Source organism: Hoplias malabaricus, chromosome 5, assembly GCF_029633855.1.
Source record: "Hoplias malabaricus isolate fHopMal1 chromosome 5, fHopMal1.hap1, whole genome shotgun sequence".
Lineage (NCBI taxonomy): Eukaryota > Metazoa > Chordata > Actinopteri > Characiformes > Erythrinidae > Hoplias > Hoplias malabaricus.
In genome coordinates, this window is record NC_089804.1 from 34,732,565 (window position 1) to 34,749,434 (window position 16,870).

The 16,870-nt window shown below is 41.3% G+C and overlaps 1 protein-coding gene across 1 annotated transcript; it reads right to left on the reverse strand.

Annotated features, from left to right (window-relative positions):
* Positions 1–312: 312 nt before the first annotated feature.
* Positions 313–16,750, reverse strand: LOC136697305 (inter-alpha-trypsin inhibitor heavy chain H4-like). The gene is made up of 16 exons (XM_066672338.1): positions 16,684–16,750; positions 16,378–16,512; positions 15,991–16,106; positions 12,841–13,007; positions 12,643–12,747; positions 11,821–11,850; positions 11,695–11,725; positions 11,100–11,210; positions 10,871–10,999; positions 10,612–10,728; positions 10,350–10,518; positions 9,838–10,216; positions 9,569–9,748; positions 5,043–5,221; positions 4,126–4,230; positions 313–1,759 (listed from the first exon to the last, which is right to left on the reverse strand). Exons 1-12 carry the CDS (start codon positions 16,748–16,750, stop codon positions 10,002–10,004), a joined length of 1,392 nt encoding a protein of 463 aa, XP_066528435.1. The 3' UTR covers positions 313–1,759; positions 4,126–4,230; positions 5,043–5,221; positions 9,569–9,748; positions 9,838–10,001.
* Positions 16,751–16,870: the final 120 nt, after the last annotated feature.

A 16,870-nucleotide genomic window follows, 5' to 3' on the forward strand; every position in this document is an offset into this window, starting at 1 on the left:
GTGTGTGTGTGTGTGTGTGTGGACTGGCGCCCCTCCAGGGTGCATTCCCACCTTGCGCCCAATGATTCCAGGTAGGCTCTGGACCCACCGTGACCCTGAATAGGATAAGTGGTTACAGATAATGAATGAATGAATGAATGACAATATGGCCCATAAGGAGCTGTGTGACTGGGACACTACCTGCTGCGTCACTGTGCTGCCAAGCTTAAAGGGAAACAACTTTCCTACATGCATAATACAGTGAATAACAAACAAGGTAAGGTACCGTGTAATATAGTTTATTCATGTAATCAACAAGCATTTGAAGTTCAAATATACACACACACGTATGAATAGATTTTTGCTTAGTTTTCTGTAAATTCGCTCACAAATATAAGTTGCAGGTTGCGTTTACCCTTGTACCTTTCCCCACATACATCAAAACTAATCATAACACCAGCCGATGCTCCATTAATGAGAAATGTTCATACCCAGTGGGCACAGGTCAGTTGAAAACTGATTTCCCTGACATCAGCTGACGGGCGAAATATGGTTGAATTTGGACATTTTTTAGATATCTTTTTCCTACAGAAGGCTATTGGGCTCAGAACATGTTGGATTCTCTGTGTTAATACAAAGTATAATTTCGTGTTAACATGCAAAGATATAATTTAAATATAACTAGTAAGGTTTCAGTTGTCACTAGTGAAATTTACATTTCTGACAATTGAACCTTCACGTGTAAATTGAAGTCTTGATTTCATGATAAAATGATTTAAAGCTAAAATAGCCCTATTTACTTTCTGATACCTTAAAATATATTTAAGATATCTTCAATAAGGGAGTTAAGATACTTTTAATAGGAATTATGACAATGAATCTGAACAAAAGGCATGATATCACTAATTTACTTTTTGCCTAGTAATTATTTTAGATATCTGAAATGAAAGTTTAAGACAGTCAGTAATTAATTTCAGATATTTTGTATTGGAGTTTCCATTGAACTTAATGGTAAATTTGACATCATTTACACTAGCCAAAATGTAATTAAAGATATCTCAAATTGTTATTTCGCCTAGTAAAGCATCCGTACACTAGTAATGCTAGTGAATTCAAAATGGGATTCCAAATGTTGCTAAACTGCTGCTGTCTATGTTTGGTGTTTAAGGAATTTTTTTCTAATAAGATGTAATTTATTAGCCGATCTTGTAATATTTTTATTCCAGTTTAATCATATATTTTTTTCATATCTCAATTTTATTGACGAGCAGATGTCTGTACACTAAAATCTCAAATTTAAGAAAAAAAAAAACAAACGAGGGAAGTTGAGGTACAGGACTGCGGAGGATTGATGAAATTCTTGGAGCTGATGCAGAGAAAACATGTTTATTACACACTGAAAGTCCATAGGATTTTAGACATCTTTAAAAATGGATTAACACTAACTGAGAAACCACTGTGTATTTGAGTACATTTATACTCCAGAGAAAAGCTTTTCTCACTCTGGAGCAACTGTCATTACAGTCAAACGGAGCATAACAATGACATTGAAGCTAAAAAAATGTTTATTTAAAAATAAAACCTAGTGTCCCTTTAATCTGATGATTGAAAAATCTTTTAGACAATGCAGTTTTAAACACTATCTGTCTGGATAAGACAAATTAGATAGAGAAGATGATAAGAAACATAGAAGAATAAACACCCATCCATGTAACCCATCCATGTAATTCTCCTGTTAGTATTCGGAATCTGGGCACATTTTCCGATAGCCGACTTGCTTCTGAGGAAAGAGCACAATCAAAAAAGTATTTTTACTTCCTTTAACAAAAATCACTGAAAGTACAGAGCAAACACTAAGCTGGGTTAAATATCCAGGAAATTACATTGTAGGATGTTTAAAGAATTTATTTGTAAATTATGGTGGAAAATAAGTATTTGGTCACCCACAAACAAGCAAGATTTCTGGCTCTCACAAACCCGTAACAACTTCTTTAAGAAGCTTGTTTGTGCTCCACTCGTTACCTGTATTAATGGCACCAGTTTGACCTCATTATCTGTATAAAAGAAAACCTGTCCACAGCCTCAAACAGATGGCCAAGAACAAAGATGTTGAAGGACACCAGGAAGAAAATTGTAGACCTGCACCAGGCTGGGAAGAGTGAATCTACAATTGGCAAGCAGGTTGGTGTGAGTAAATCAACTGTGGTAGCAATTGTAAGAAAATGGAAGACATAAAAGACCATTCATAATCTCCCTCGATTTGGAGCCCCATGCAAAATCTCATCCTGTGGGGTCAAAATGATCATGAGAACGGTGAGCAAAAATCCCAGAACTACACGGAGGGACCTGATGAATAACCTGCAGAGAGCTGGGACCTAAGTAACAAAGGCTACCATCAGTAACACACTACACTGAGAGGGACTCAAATTCTGCAGTGCCAGGTGTGTCCCCCTGCTTAAGCCAGTACATGTCCCAGCCCATCTGAAGTTTGCTAGAGAGCATATGGATGATACAGAAGAGGACTGGGAGAAAATCATGTGGTCAGATGAAACCTGAACAGAACAGAACCAAACAGAACTCGTCATGTTTGGAGGAAGAAGAATGCTAATGGAAGCAAATCAGTCTCATCAGACATTGAAATATTACCACCTTTGAGTTTGTAGCACTGAAATTATGCATCTGAATTTTGTTGCTTTTGAATTTAAGTCTTCAGATTTATACCTCTGAATATTTTGCTTCACAATTATGCATCTGGATATAATTGCTCTTGAATTGAACTTGTGAATTTTAAAGAACACGTTTTCACTGTTATTATTCAAGGTTAATAAATTCAGAAAAAAAAATAAGCTTTAAAAAAATTTAAACAATATATTTTGAAGTTTCCAGTTGTGTTTGCTTAAACACTGAATGCTATGTTCACAGGGCCATTACAAAAAAAATTCCACAGTAAAATTGTCATCTTCAGGATATCAATAGTCTGATATATTGTGTCTCTAGTGAGGCTTTTAGATTTTTGAGACACTTTGAAATTAGAGAATATCCACGGAAGGAAGCTAAACGTGTAGTTTTTCCACGGTATGGAAATTGTGTTCGTATTTCGCCATCTAGCGGCGACAGAATGGAACTACTGCACCATTTAAGGTGAAACAAGCAAAATTCGGTCGTGGTTGGATGTTGGTTCAATTGGTTCAAAAGGGTGGTAATATTTCAAAGTCTGAGACAGATTTGTTTCCATAATTGCTGAGTTGCATCCCAAGAACACCATACCTACTGTGAAGCATGGGGGTGGAAACATCATGCTTTGGGGCTGTTTTTCTGCAAAGGGGACAGGACAACTGATCCATGTTAAGGGAAGAATGAACTGGGTCATGTATCTTGAGATTTTAAGCCAAAACCTCCTTCCATCAGGGAAAGTATTGAAGATGGAACGTGGCTGGGTCTACCAGCATGACAATGATCCCAAACACACCGCCTGGGCAATGAAGGAGTGGCTCCGTAAAAAGCATTAAGGTCTTGGAGTGGCCTGGCCAGTCTCCAGCCCTCAACGCCATAGAAAATTTGTGGAGGGAGTTGAAGTCCGTGTTGCCCAGTGACAGCCCCGAAACATCACTCTAGAGGAGATCAGCATGGAGTAATGGGCCAAAATAACAGATAGTGTGTGCAAACCTGTTGAAGACTTACAGGAAACGTTTGACCTCTGTCATTGCCAGCAAAGGTTATATTACAAAGTATTGAACTTTTGTTATTGACCAAATACTTATTTTCCACCATAATTTACAAATAAATTCTTTAAAAATCCTACAATGTGATTTCCTGGATTTTATTTCTCATGTTGTCTCTCATAGTTGAAGTGTAGCTATGATGAATTGTAGACCTCCCTCGTCTTTCTAAGTAGGAGAACTTGCAATCTGTGGCTGACTAAATATTTTTTGCCCCACTGTATATACTTGCTCTGTCAAAGAGGGCTAACAAAGTATGCAGAACAACTGGTGGGCATCTGTAGTTCGACAAATGAAGAATCATATTTGCTTCTAGACATTTACATTATTCTTTAAATCTCACAACACTACTGACAAGCAAATGTCTGTACATTAAAATCTGTTATTTGTTTATTTGTAACAAATTTATTTAGGAAAATGTACTAACTTGAGTTAGGAGAAAAGCTGTCATAGTAATCTACTGAGTCAGGAAAATATTCGTCAGCGCGCAATAGATCATCGTACACAGGATGTATTTTGGCGGGTCCAAACCCTATAACAAGAAAGCTTTATTTAGAACAAAGATAAAGAACTGAAACACTTAACAGAGATAGATACTTTAACAGAGATCCTGACACAAAGACAGAGAGAACTAGAAAGGGATACTGAGATATAGGGAGACCTAGACAGAGATACTTACATAGAGAGACCTAGATAAAGAATTAACAATAGACTAGAGACAGAGGGAAATATAAACAGATTAGATAGAGAGGGAAGGACTAACAGACTAGACAGAGAAAGGGAAGTACTAGTAGACTAGAGATGAGAGATACAAACAGACATCTCAAAATAAGATACGAAGCACAAGAACTGACATGGGAGCACAGCAAACAAAGGGGTATATATATACAAAACACTGACAAGCAACACCTGGGACTGATAACGAGAGGGCAGGACTACAAAGGAGACACTGATGAGAGGGCAGAGCTAAGGCGGGACTAGGACGGAGACAAGAACAACAACAAACAGAGCCATGTGCTGAATGAGTACATGGTGGGGAAAACAGACAGGACAGGGCCAGGGCGTGACAGATTAGAGCTGATGGAGAGGAAACATGATTATTACACACTGAATATCCATATGTTTTTAGACATTGTTAATGATTAATCCTTTAACTGAGAAACCACTGTAGATTTGGTTTCATTTCTATTCCACAGAAAAGCACTACACACTCTCTATAACAGCTGCACATGAGCCAATACACCCCTATACATTTGGCACAGAGGAGTACAAGATTAAGCTCATGTGCAGCTGCTTCACAACCGATAAATGCCTGTGTCAGGAGGTTTCCGTTTAGACACTTACCTGAACGCGGTCTGTATTCTGGTTTTTCTCCCTCTATGGGTTTGTTTACGACCTGTGTCTCCTCTTCTTGGGGCTTGGTGACCACCATAGAGGTCAGTGGTGTCACAAATTTATATTTGAGAGCGAGATCCAGAGCTTCTCCCCTGACTTTCTCTTTCTCCTGTCCACTCAGAGCCACCCTTAAAGACAGGACTGATAATGCTCAGTGTGTTTTACAGGTACATACACATCCATTAACTTGCTTATTCACATTCTTTCTGCAACTCCATCTCTCCAAACAATGCAGATAAACCAGGGGGCTTCATGCCCCTCTGGCATATACTTGGCGTTGAGATCTTTGGCCATAGATTTGGATGTACACTGAATATCGAAACTCAGTACAGAAGCCCACTCACTCTTTCTCCAGTAGCTGTTTGATTGTGAGATAAGCCCAGATTCTCTCAAAGAAGTTCTCATGTTGTGGCGAAACACCTGCCAAGTCTTTAGTGAAAACAAAATCCTGGTAGATTACGCTACTGTTTCTCTACAGAGGAGAGAAGAATAGATCACTGAAGTTACTTTGTGATTCTGCAGGGGGCATCATGCCTATATCAGGAAGTCTGGGTTTAAAGGAACACTAGGTAGTATTTCTACCTTAAACTTACAGCTTCAAAATTATTTTGATTCTCCACTGAGCTGTAAGAGCAAGAATATAGCTTCTGTCATTGCTAATCGAGGAGCAGCACTGCAGAGACTGCACTATGTAATATTGGAGGTAAGAACCCTCTTACCCCTCTCCCTCAGCTGACTCTGCAAATTTAGGGGAGCCCTGGAGCAAAAATACCAAATCTTGCTTTACGCTGAATACCATGCCAGTACATCACAGGGCATAGCTGTGTCATATAGAGGGTGTTTTAGGGTTAAATCATCTGTCATTCTGTCATGGTCTTGATTTAGCCCAAAAAAACACGATGAAACTGGGCTATGTTTTGTCTTGAGATGATCCAAATTTAGCCCAAGATGGACTATGGTATTCTGGCCACATGTCACGATTTTAACAGCGTGGGATGTCTTTTTTAGACATATTTGAACTTTTCTCTGTTCCACCCAATCTCAATGTTGTATAGACCTCTGGCAAAGTCATTTTTTAATGAGTTACTTTAAAGGAGCAATCTGTAATGCTGACACCAAGCATTTAAAGCATGTAAATAACTTTTATACAGTTTCAAAACAGTGGGGAAAGCTGTCTGCCTCCTCCAACTCCTCCTCCTCAGATGTGAAGCTCAACTAGGTTGCCAGTCTGAGGAGAACTGAACAAACAAGCAAGAGACAAGTTTAAGAACTTTGGACCATAATAGCTAAGAAGAAGTGTTTCATAATCAACACATTTACACAGAAAAGTGTTCATCATTACACTAAAACATCTATCTAACATCTATCAAAAAATCTTTACTGTCCAAATCCACCTTATCAATTAGACAAGGCTGGTGTTATTGTCGATTGTCCCTTCCACCATGTCATTTAGGAGGCAGATCTTTAAAATTGTGCTTATTCAAAATTTTCATAGTCAAACATTTCATTTCATGTTACAGGTGTCAGTTTATGAGTTTTATTCGCATTATTCACAGCTTCTTGAATTCTCTGTTCCACCTTAAGAGCTGAAGCTAACACTATAGCTTTTGAAACTTTTTGGAAGCAACGTTATTTCACTTTATCTATTTAAAAATACACAAAGCAAATGTATGTGATGTCACTAAACATTTACCTACTTAAGTAAAAGGCAAATATGGAAAGAGCTGCCACTGTTTTCCGTGCATTTACAAGAATGTAATGTTCCCTTCAACTATAAATGTCATTTTATGAGGCAGATAAAATCATAATTTTTATATTCAAGCATTTAGTTTCACCTTAAATAGCTCCGTTAAAGAGTCTAATTTTTGTTATTTTCAAGCTTCTTATTGAAAACCCACATTAAACAGCTATGCTAAGCTAAAGCTAGTTTTATAAACAAAACTCATCTTCTTATTTCCCATTTTATCCATTTAAAACACATGACCAAGTCGGGGCTTTTTGGGTAAGGTAAAATATCACATTAACTCTGATCACTTGGTCATGTCATGGCTGTAAGACACTTTTGCGGCTTTTCTACTGCATGGAACCTACATGACTCTACTCGATTCGGTACGGTTGTTTTGCTTTTTCACTGGCCAAATCTGGTACCTGGTCTCTGGAACCGGTTAAGTTCTCAGTCACAGCTTGCTCCGGGTTTTAACCGTGCAAAGTAGATACTAAATGATGACATCTATGGAGTCAAAAAAGGGTCAAAAAGATTTTGAGCTTGTAAAACAATACTCACAAATGTAACGGACTTTGCAACTGCGTTTGAGCAACTACATACACGTAAAACTAAAATCCACAAATGTATTGGAATGCACAAATTTAAAACAACAACAACAATAATTATAAATTAAAATCACAAATGTGTAAAAAAAGATTTGCATTTGTAAATCAAATGTCGTGAATGTGTGAATCAGTACCTTCTCAAACAGCTTAAAATGTGCAAGAGCAGAGCTTTTGAAGGTTCCAAATGTGACAGTGGGAGTTATTGAATGAGGTGGAAAAATTCACACATTCACCTTCTCTGCTGCTGTGCGAATCTCTTTTTGCAGTTGAAAGACCCTGTTTTGACGGCCAATTGATGGACCAATAGGATAGCTTTAGCTGGACCAATCAGATCGCGAGGTTTGTTTAACCAATCAGAACACTGATTTGTTGCTGTCATCTATAGCGCTTTTCCACAAAATGAACTCCGGTTCTTTCCAGTGAACCACTGTGTTTCAACGGACAGCGGAGAAACATAACCAAGACCAACGCGCATGGCATTGTGCCTAACTGCACCAGAGACACATAAAAATGGGGCATGTTCCTGTTTTTTTTCCTATTATTTATTTATATGAAACGTTGTAAATGACCCCATCAAGCTCCACTGGGCGATAACGATGTATTTGAAGCTCTGAGCTCTTGGTTAAGTTTCTCCGCTGTTTACATGGTCAGCAGGACAGCTCTGAACTTGGCCACAGCGCCCCCTGCTCATGACGTATTCCTGGTCCCCTTCTAAATGCGTAGAAATGCTGCGGTTCACTGTAAAGATCCAAGGTTCCAAGAATCAGGAACAGAACCAGTTCAAGAACCAGAGTTCTTTTGGTGGAAAAGCACTATGGTTGACAGCAACAAATCAGTGTTCTGATTGGTTAAACAAACCTCGCGATCTGATTGGTCCTGCTAAAGCTTTCCTATTGGTCCATCAATTGGCTGTCAAAACAGGGTCTTAAATCTGCAACTGCAAAAAGAGATTCGCAAAGCAGCAGAGAAGACGAATGTGTGAATTTTTCCACCTCATTCAAAAACTCCCACTGTCACATTCGGAACCTTTAAAAGGTTCGCTCTTCCACATTTTAAGCTGTTTGAGAAGGTACTGATTCACATATTCACGACATCTGATTTACAAATGCAAATCTTTTTTTTTACACATTTGTGATTTTAATTTATAATTATTGTTGTTTAAATTTGTGCATTCCAATACATTTGTGGATTTTAGTTTTACGTGTGTGTAGTTGCTCAAATGAAGTTACAAAGTCCGTTACATTTGTGAGTATTGTTCTACAAACTCAAAATCTTTTTGACCCTAATTTGACTCCATACATGTAAACCCTGCTGAGCGCTGATTGGCCAGAGCCATGTCAATCACCATGAAATGCAGAGCTCATTCAAATCCAACACAAACACGCTGCTTGTAAAATCTCTTAAATTACAGCATTTTTCTCATTTATTTTTATCTCACTCACAATGGCAGATTGTAACTTTACCTCAATGTGTTTTGAATAGGTTTAAATGCTTCTTGGGATGAAAATTTCCAGTGAAAGCCGAATCTGATCTCTGAGAACTGGGGCGATGAGCCGTGTTTAGTCCAAAAACGTGAGCAAACAGCGCCTAACTTTATCACCGTCGTTAATGTGGTTTCCAAAGCCAGCGATTCCTGACAGAGACAGGTTTTCTACATCTCCATTTTGCGGGGGAGTCCTGCCAGAGGAAAAACAACAAGCTTTAAGCGCGTCGAGGTGTGTAGAGCCGGACCCATGCGGTGGAAATTACCATATGTTTGTAGACCTGGCAACTCAGTGGGTTTAGACTGTAATGTGATTCGACAGAGGGCGGGACCTGAGGCAGAAATTCCAGTAGAGCTCCGCTCTGGAATGGGCACTTCTCAAAGAGAATATACTCCTTCAGCCCTGCTCTAGGGGATGCTAATGCTTCAATCTAGCCTTAATCCATGACCACACGCCCTGGACATTTTATGAACAAGTACAGTAAATATATTACAGATTGCTCCATTAAATGTAATGTCATTTCAGTGTGCATGAGTGTTAGCATTTGCTTGTAGCATTATTCTTATTTTGAATGCTTAATGATTTTGTAATTCAGAGAAATACAGTGGATTAGAGACTGTAGAGCACAGCTTTGCACTTTAACAACAGAGATGCTCTTACCGAGATGGCGATGACCGTTGTTTGGAAAGAGTCAAGGCTGTTGTCTGTTATTTGTCCGGCCACTACAATCTCTGAGCCGTTGTAGTAGTGTCTGAAAGTGGTCTGGGTGAGATTTCCTGCTCCAGTGTAGTTCAGCTGAAGATCAGTTAACAGTGGAGTGGCCACTTCCTCATAGAAACCCTACAGAGCATGAAGACGGTGCTGAAACTCTGAACAGTCGCAGTAATGAAGTGGATTTAAACAGAAACAACCGTAACATCCTTCACTACCTGCATCTGTAGATCAGCATCCAAATCCTCATAGATCCGAACAGCACGTCCACTGTTTTCCAGAGCCATCTTCTGCAGGAATTCAAAGTTAACATTAAATCCAAACCCCAGGCAGTACAGAGGAAACTTCCCTCTGATGGCCTTTTTCACATTGGCCTGAATCTTTATCGGATCACTTTCACCTGAAGAGAAGGAGACGATGGAAAATATGAAATACTGATGTGTATGGAGACCTCACTGTTTTTATTGTATTTGCGCCTGTTTTTGCCTGTATTAGGAGCACCATCTGTCAGCAGGATGAGGATGGGAGCGGATCGTTCTCTTTGATGTCTGTTGATCATCTTCACTCCCTTTAGCACTGCATCGTTGATGTTTGTGGCTGAAGGACACAGGATAGTAGATAAAACATTAGATACTGTCTGAAAAGCTCTACTCTCTCTCCTTTAAAGCACTTTATTCTATATTGTCTGCTGTATAGTTTAATTCTAAAACATGAACAGGAGGAATCTCACATCCGCCATCTGTAATCTTTCTCACAAAGACCTTAGCCTTCTGCAGGTTTCCCTCTGAGGCCGGGAGCAGTTCAGGATTCCAGACGTCTATGTGATTGTCAAAGGTGACCAGCCCAAAGTGATCTTCCTCAGAAATATCTCCCAGGATCTTCAGCAGTGCTTCACAAGTCTGAAATGAAAAGAAGTCATCAGCAAGTCTGTACACTGAAATGACTCTAGATAAAGGTATTAGATCAAAAGTAAACCCTAGAGTGGAGTTCACCTGCTGAATCTTCCTTCCACACATGGAGCCACTTCGGTCGATTACAAACACCACATTTTTCGGGATGCGCTGAACGTCTGTGGGTGCAAAGTAGTGAACGAAATAACCTTCTGATTCCTGACCAGAGAGAGAGGGATAGACAGGAGTGTTACACCAGCCTTACCTCTTATTCTCAGCTCATCAAGTCAGTGCTTCTTTTACAGCTGTGTTTATGAGACGTTAATACATAAAGATGTATGACATGGACCCTGACAAATACCTGAAGAGCTCCACTGGGGTTTTGTCTCTCCACATCGTAGTTTATAATCAAATCTCCTTTCAGTCCTGTAGGTCCACAAACATTGCAGTTCGTCTGCTGCTCCCAAGTCGGGTAGAAGTTCACCCACACCTGTAGTTTCACAGTCATCACAAAACTCAGTCCAAGAGAAGGGAAGGACAATGATATATAAAACTTGAGATTCGCAAAGCACAGCGTCATTAGTCCTCACCTCTTTATCAGATCGTGTAGTTGTCACAGCATTGGCCAGTTCTTTAGTGTTCAGTTCTCCATTCACTGCCAGGAAGGAAATACCTGGACTCTCATGGATGTACACATCAATCTGACAGAGGCGTATAAACAACAATCAGAAACACCTTCAGATCTGTAACAAAGAACAACAATGCAGAGTTCTGTACTGTGGAGCACACGGTGGAGCAAATCAGATCTGCTTATGCAATCGGATTTTTAGAACCTAGTGTCCACATTGCATGTTGCAAGTGACTAAATCTGATATTAGTGTATAGACTGTAGTCATATTGATTGTTATAGTAATGATTCAGGCATTAGTTGCCATAGTAAAGATGCAGGTATTGGTTGTGATAGTAATCATGCGGGTTGTCATAGTAACAGAGAAATATGAAGATGCTGAAGGCAGGAAACTCCGCACCTGATTAAATTTGAATCAGATCTACAACCACGTTCAAATGTGGTTCAAATCCTATTGGAATCCAAGTCCATGAGGCCATTCACACTGCAGAAAATTTGTCCTCAAATCTGACATGACAAGAGCCCGGACAGACGGAGCTGATGAATGTGGACTTCACCTTAAAATCTGTCACCATCTGCATCGGCTGAGTGTTGATTAGCAGCTGATATTTCCCAAGTTGTCGATTTAGCAGCTCCTCGTAGGTGAGTTCAAAAGTCACTTTACTGGAAGCAGCCACAGTCACCGAGGTTTTAAACTCCTCCGTCCCACTGAACTGGAGAAAAAGGACAAAAGGACAACACAGAATAGCAGATAACTGAGCTGTATTAATCATCAGGCATGTTATAATCCAGTAATCCATCTTTAACTGCCATTAATAATAAGTATGATTATGGTTGGAGTTTTGTGTGTTTTTGTTTGTAGATTGTGTTGATGTGTTTGAGTTAACACACAGTAGGAATTACTTTTTGTAGTGCACTGACATATTCTGGTGTTGCAATTTTTTCCTGCCAAGATGTGCATCAAGAGCATTTATACTCTGCTTAAAGTTTGTGGAAGATTTTAAAAGCTGATGTTACATACACATTTGTTCTTGCAGTTCATGTTCAAGTGGACTCATTCCCTATTGGTTGTATGCAGCCATCGAGGTATATTTATTTAGCTGTTTGGGTGTGTATATTTGCTCCTGCACTGTGTATGTATATGTGTTTATGTGATTTCAATGTGTGTTTTGTATTATATGCATTTAAACAGTTCGATGGTGGACTTGATGTCAGCAAATCTTTAAGGAGAAGAATAAATCCATCAGTAACTGAAGGACCGTGGTGTTGTGCATTGCCTGGAGAGAGTGAAAACATCTGCTCATCTAACATTTCCTCTGAACTAAAAGGCATTAATCAAGGGTTTGTTCCCACTATGCGAAATTTCAGCTTCCACCTGCAGCCTTCATACCCTTCTTAACCATGCTTGGTATTATATTAGGCTCATGTGCAGCTGGTCCAGAGCATCTTTTCTACAGAAGGTATACACATCGTGTGTGCTGCTGAATATTTTGTAAAATGTTTACCTGACGATTCCGGCACTTTCTCCTCGAGACACGGCCTCACTATACTGCTGCTGAGCCTCTTCTTTCTCCTTCACAACTCCATCATACATCTTCCCCTCCATGGTCCTGGAAATGCATTGTTTCATCAACACTGAATTGTCAGGTATGACGGTTTAAATCTGAATAAGAACATTGCTGAAATGAGGCATGTTTACTCACATCCCGAATCTGCTGATGAAGGCATGTTTGGGAATCTGAACCTGAAAATGGACTTCTTTGGACTCATTGAGACGGTTGGCCATGCGGCTGGTGATGACGGTGATGGCATAGCGGCTGGTCACTGTGGCGTTTATGTGAAAGCTGTAGATGTCTATGTCTTGTTCCTGCTGTGGAGAAATCATAGTAAAATGGTTTGATATTTTCATAGATTATGCACTTTTAAGACTCCTGATAAACATACAGCTTATATAATCTCTGTAGTTATGGAACTCATGCCAAGAATCCACCAGAGATCATTGTAGGGGAGCAGTGGACCTGTGTTTTTTTTGTAGTTATATCCAAAATTCTGGAACAATGTAAATTTCATTAACAGAACGTATGACGAATATTTGTTGATGATTTATTTTTCACAACAAAAATTAAATAAAGATAATCATTTGAAAACGAGAACTATGACAAAATGTTATGCACTTTTCATCAACAAATGAATCACTAATCAATAATGTGAAAGACAGCTTGTCACGCGTGGGACGTGAGGAGTAGATTTACGGGAGGCGGACACACTCGCTATAACACAGACAGTTTTAATAAAGAGATAACAAAACAAACGAACTTGAAGTTAAACACGAAATAACATGACTTATAAACATAGGAAAGAGAAGGAAACAACACTAGAGGACTCGGGCAGGAAACAGGCAAGAGAGACGGGTAAGAGCGAGGATGAAAACACAACAAACGACAATGAAAACAAATACAACAACAAAACCTAACAACAACAAAATGACTGATAACAGGAAGTGAGGGAAGAGGGCTTAAATAAAGGAACTTAACACAAAACACCTGACACAGATAACGAAGGTAAAGAAGGCGGAACAGAGACGGGACAAAGGTGGAGCTAGAGAGAAACGAGGGCGGAGATAGGAACAATGATAGACAGAAAGAGCCACATAGAAGGAGAAAATAAACAAGAAAGTGCCAGGATGTGACAGACGCCCCCCCCCAAGACGCGCAACTCCCGGAGCGCGAAAAAGTTAGACTCTCCAGGAGCTGGCGCAGGAGGGGGCCAGAAGAACAAAAACAGAAAACAAACCAAGAAGACTTATGATAGGACAGGAAATGGAAATGGAGGTAAGAGACTGGACTTAAACGGACATCGGACAGAACTAGAAAGAACAGATGGGGAACGAGAGAAGACAGGAGTAGAGACAGGGGACTGAAAGATAGACTGGACATTTGATTGAACACTAAACGGAAACTGAGACTGGAAAGGAGCAGATACACGTGACGGGACTGGGAACTGGACATGGGTCTGGACAGAGGGTTTAAACTGTGACTGAACATGAGACCGGACAGGACTAACAGGGGACTGGACTATTCTAGAAATAGAGGGACAGACACTGGACTGGAACATAGGCTGGACTTGAGGCAAGGGAACTGGGACCAGGACTTTCACAGGGACAGACATTAAGACGGTGACAGGGACCGGAACTGAAAGAAAGGCAGACAAAGGCACAGGGACAAGGACAGAGACAGGAACCAGAACAGGGACAGATACTTGAACAAAAACAACAGGAGGGTGCCCAGGGCTGGCAAATGTCCGTGGAAATGTCTGAGGGACCAGCCTGGGCACAGTTCTGGGGATCAGCCCCGAAGTCCGGGAGCGGCCGTAGCCCCAGTCTCGGGGCAGAAACGGCCGTAGCCACAGTCTCAGGAGCAGAAACGGCCGTAGCCACAGTCTCAGGAGCAGAAACGGCCGTAGCCACAATCTCAGGGGCAGAAACGGCCGAAGCCAAAGTCACAGGAGTAGGAGTGGCTGAGGGAGCCACACTCATGGAGACAGGAGGTCCTGCGGCGACGCCCTCGGAGACAGGAGGACCTGCGGCGATGTCCACGGAGACAGGAGGACCTGCGGCGACGTCCACGGAGACAGGGGAACCTGCAGTGACGTCCACGGAGACAGGGGAACCTGCAGTGACGTCCACGGAGACAGGGGAACCTGCAGTGACGTCCACGGAGACAGGGGAACCTGCAGTGACGTCCACAGAGGCAGGCGGAACTGCGACAACGTCCACGGAGGCAGAAGGATGTGCGACAACGTCCACGGAGGCAGAGGAAGCTGCGACGTCGTCCACGGAGGCAGAAGGATCTGTGACGACATCCACGGAGGCAGAAGAAGCTGTGACGTCGTTCACGGAGGCAGAAGAAGCTGCGACGACGTTCACGGAGGCAGAGGAATCTGCGGCGTCGTCCACGGAGGCAGAGGAATCTGTGACGACGTCCACGGAGGCAGAGGAATCTGCAGCGACGTCGTCCACAAAGACAGGCGCGGCCGGAGGCGCCGCGCGCATGAAAAAATCCCTAATTCGTAAATCAGAGACAGAAATTTTCCTTCATGATTGAAACAGTAATACACATCACTTCATTAGTTAGTAGACATTCACTTGAGAATAACAGAGGGTGATATTAATACATATTTACATAAAACATGTTCATAAACACCGGATGTGTTCGTTATGCATTAAGAAGGCGGCAGGGCGAAACGTGATTTCGCAAACGTCCACTTGGGGACGCTGTTGGTCCATGCTATTTGTTTGGTTTGGATCAGGGTTGCAGGAGTTCAGTTCAAGGTCAATTCTGGGGCCATCTGTTGATTTTTGCAAGAGATAACCAGTGCGCCATCTAGGCGCCGAGGGCCATAAACAGGGGTTCTTTTTAATCCGGGTCTCTAACACCTTGTTTGATCTCCTTCGGCTTAAAAGCGTCATAAACTGATTCTGTTTTCTGTTTTCACATTCTTGGAGAAGAGGGGGGGGGGGGGGTGCAGAGTGGGTTCTTGACTCTGAAATTGAATCTGAACTAGAAGTAATAATTCTATACAAGAAAGGTGCACACACAAACAAATAACCAAGGGTTGGTTTTTTCCCACAACTGGTTTATTAATTGTAATATCAAATAATGAATATTGATTATACATTTATATAATTAAATGGATTACCGCGATATATGAGGGAACAGGGAGATTAATATATGAGGGAATTTCTCTGTGATAATTACCCTAAATTCTAGAAAAGGCTATTGTTGAATCCAGCAAGCATTCAGCACCAACCAATGAGCAATTCATGAGCAATAAAAGAAATGAGACCATGTGACCTTAGGTATCCATGAAGATGGACTGGAGATAGCTGGTAGTATGTCGCTGACGTGCGGTGCTTTCCGGCGTGACTTCCTGGAGAACTGCAGACGCGGGTGTGTTAGGTTGCGCCAACCTCTCCATTGGAGCTGGTGGCGTTCTGAAGTTCTCTGTGGGGTTCTCCGTCATTGCTGATCTGACGCCTTGTGAGAGACAGTCCAAGCAGGTCTCTCCTGAGCCTCATCATGTGTGGCCGTCTTCGTCGTTGCTGGTCCAGAAGCTTTGTCGTCATTTTGAGGGTCAGAGGTCTAAGGTTTCCTTCATGCTCTGGGTGTGGCATTGAATTCATGCTACAGTTAAACTATAGCTTTTCTTAATGTATAGTTTTCTACAAGAGATAAAATTACAATAGAACATCTGTCTGGACCACGCTTGAGGGGCCCAAGACTGTTTAAGAAAGCCATGGGAGTCCAACGCCTGCAGAGGAGCCTGCAGAATCATTTCAAAACCCGAGTCATTTTCCTCTTTAGCCTTGAAAAATGCTAAAAGAGAAAACGCAAAGAGTAGAGAAGGTGAGAGAAGCAGGAAAAAAAGTAGGCAGAAGGGACAAAGTAAGAATCATTTGGCACCACTGGGTTTTAACCAGAGTTTAAAAGACCTGCCTTTAATACAGATTGGAGCCTCTCTTGCTTCTGATTGGCTGCTTCCTGTACCTGTTAGCACGTTGGCCACCCAGCGCTGGGATCTTGGGTTCAAGTCCCATCTGGGTGGAGTTTCCATGTTCTCCCCGTGTCTGCGTGGGTTTCCTCCGGGGGCTCCGGTTTCCTCCCACAGTCCAAAAACATGGAGGGTAGGTGAACTGGCTTCTCTAATAAATGTCCTGGTGTGTGAGTGAATGAG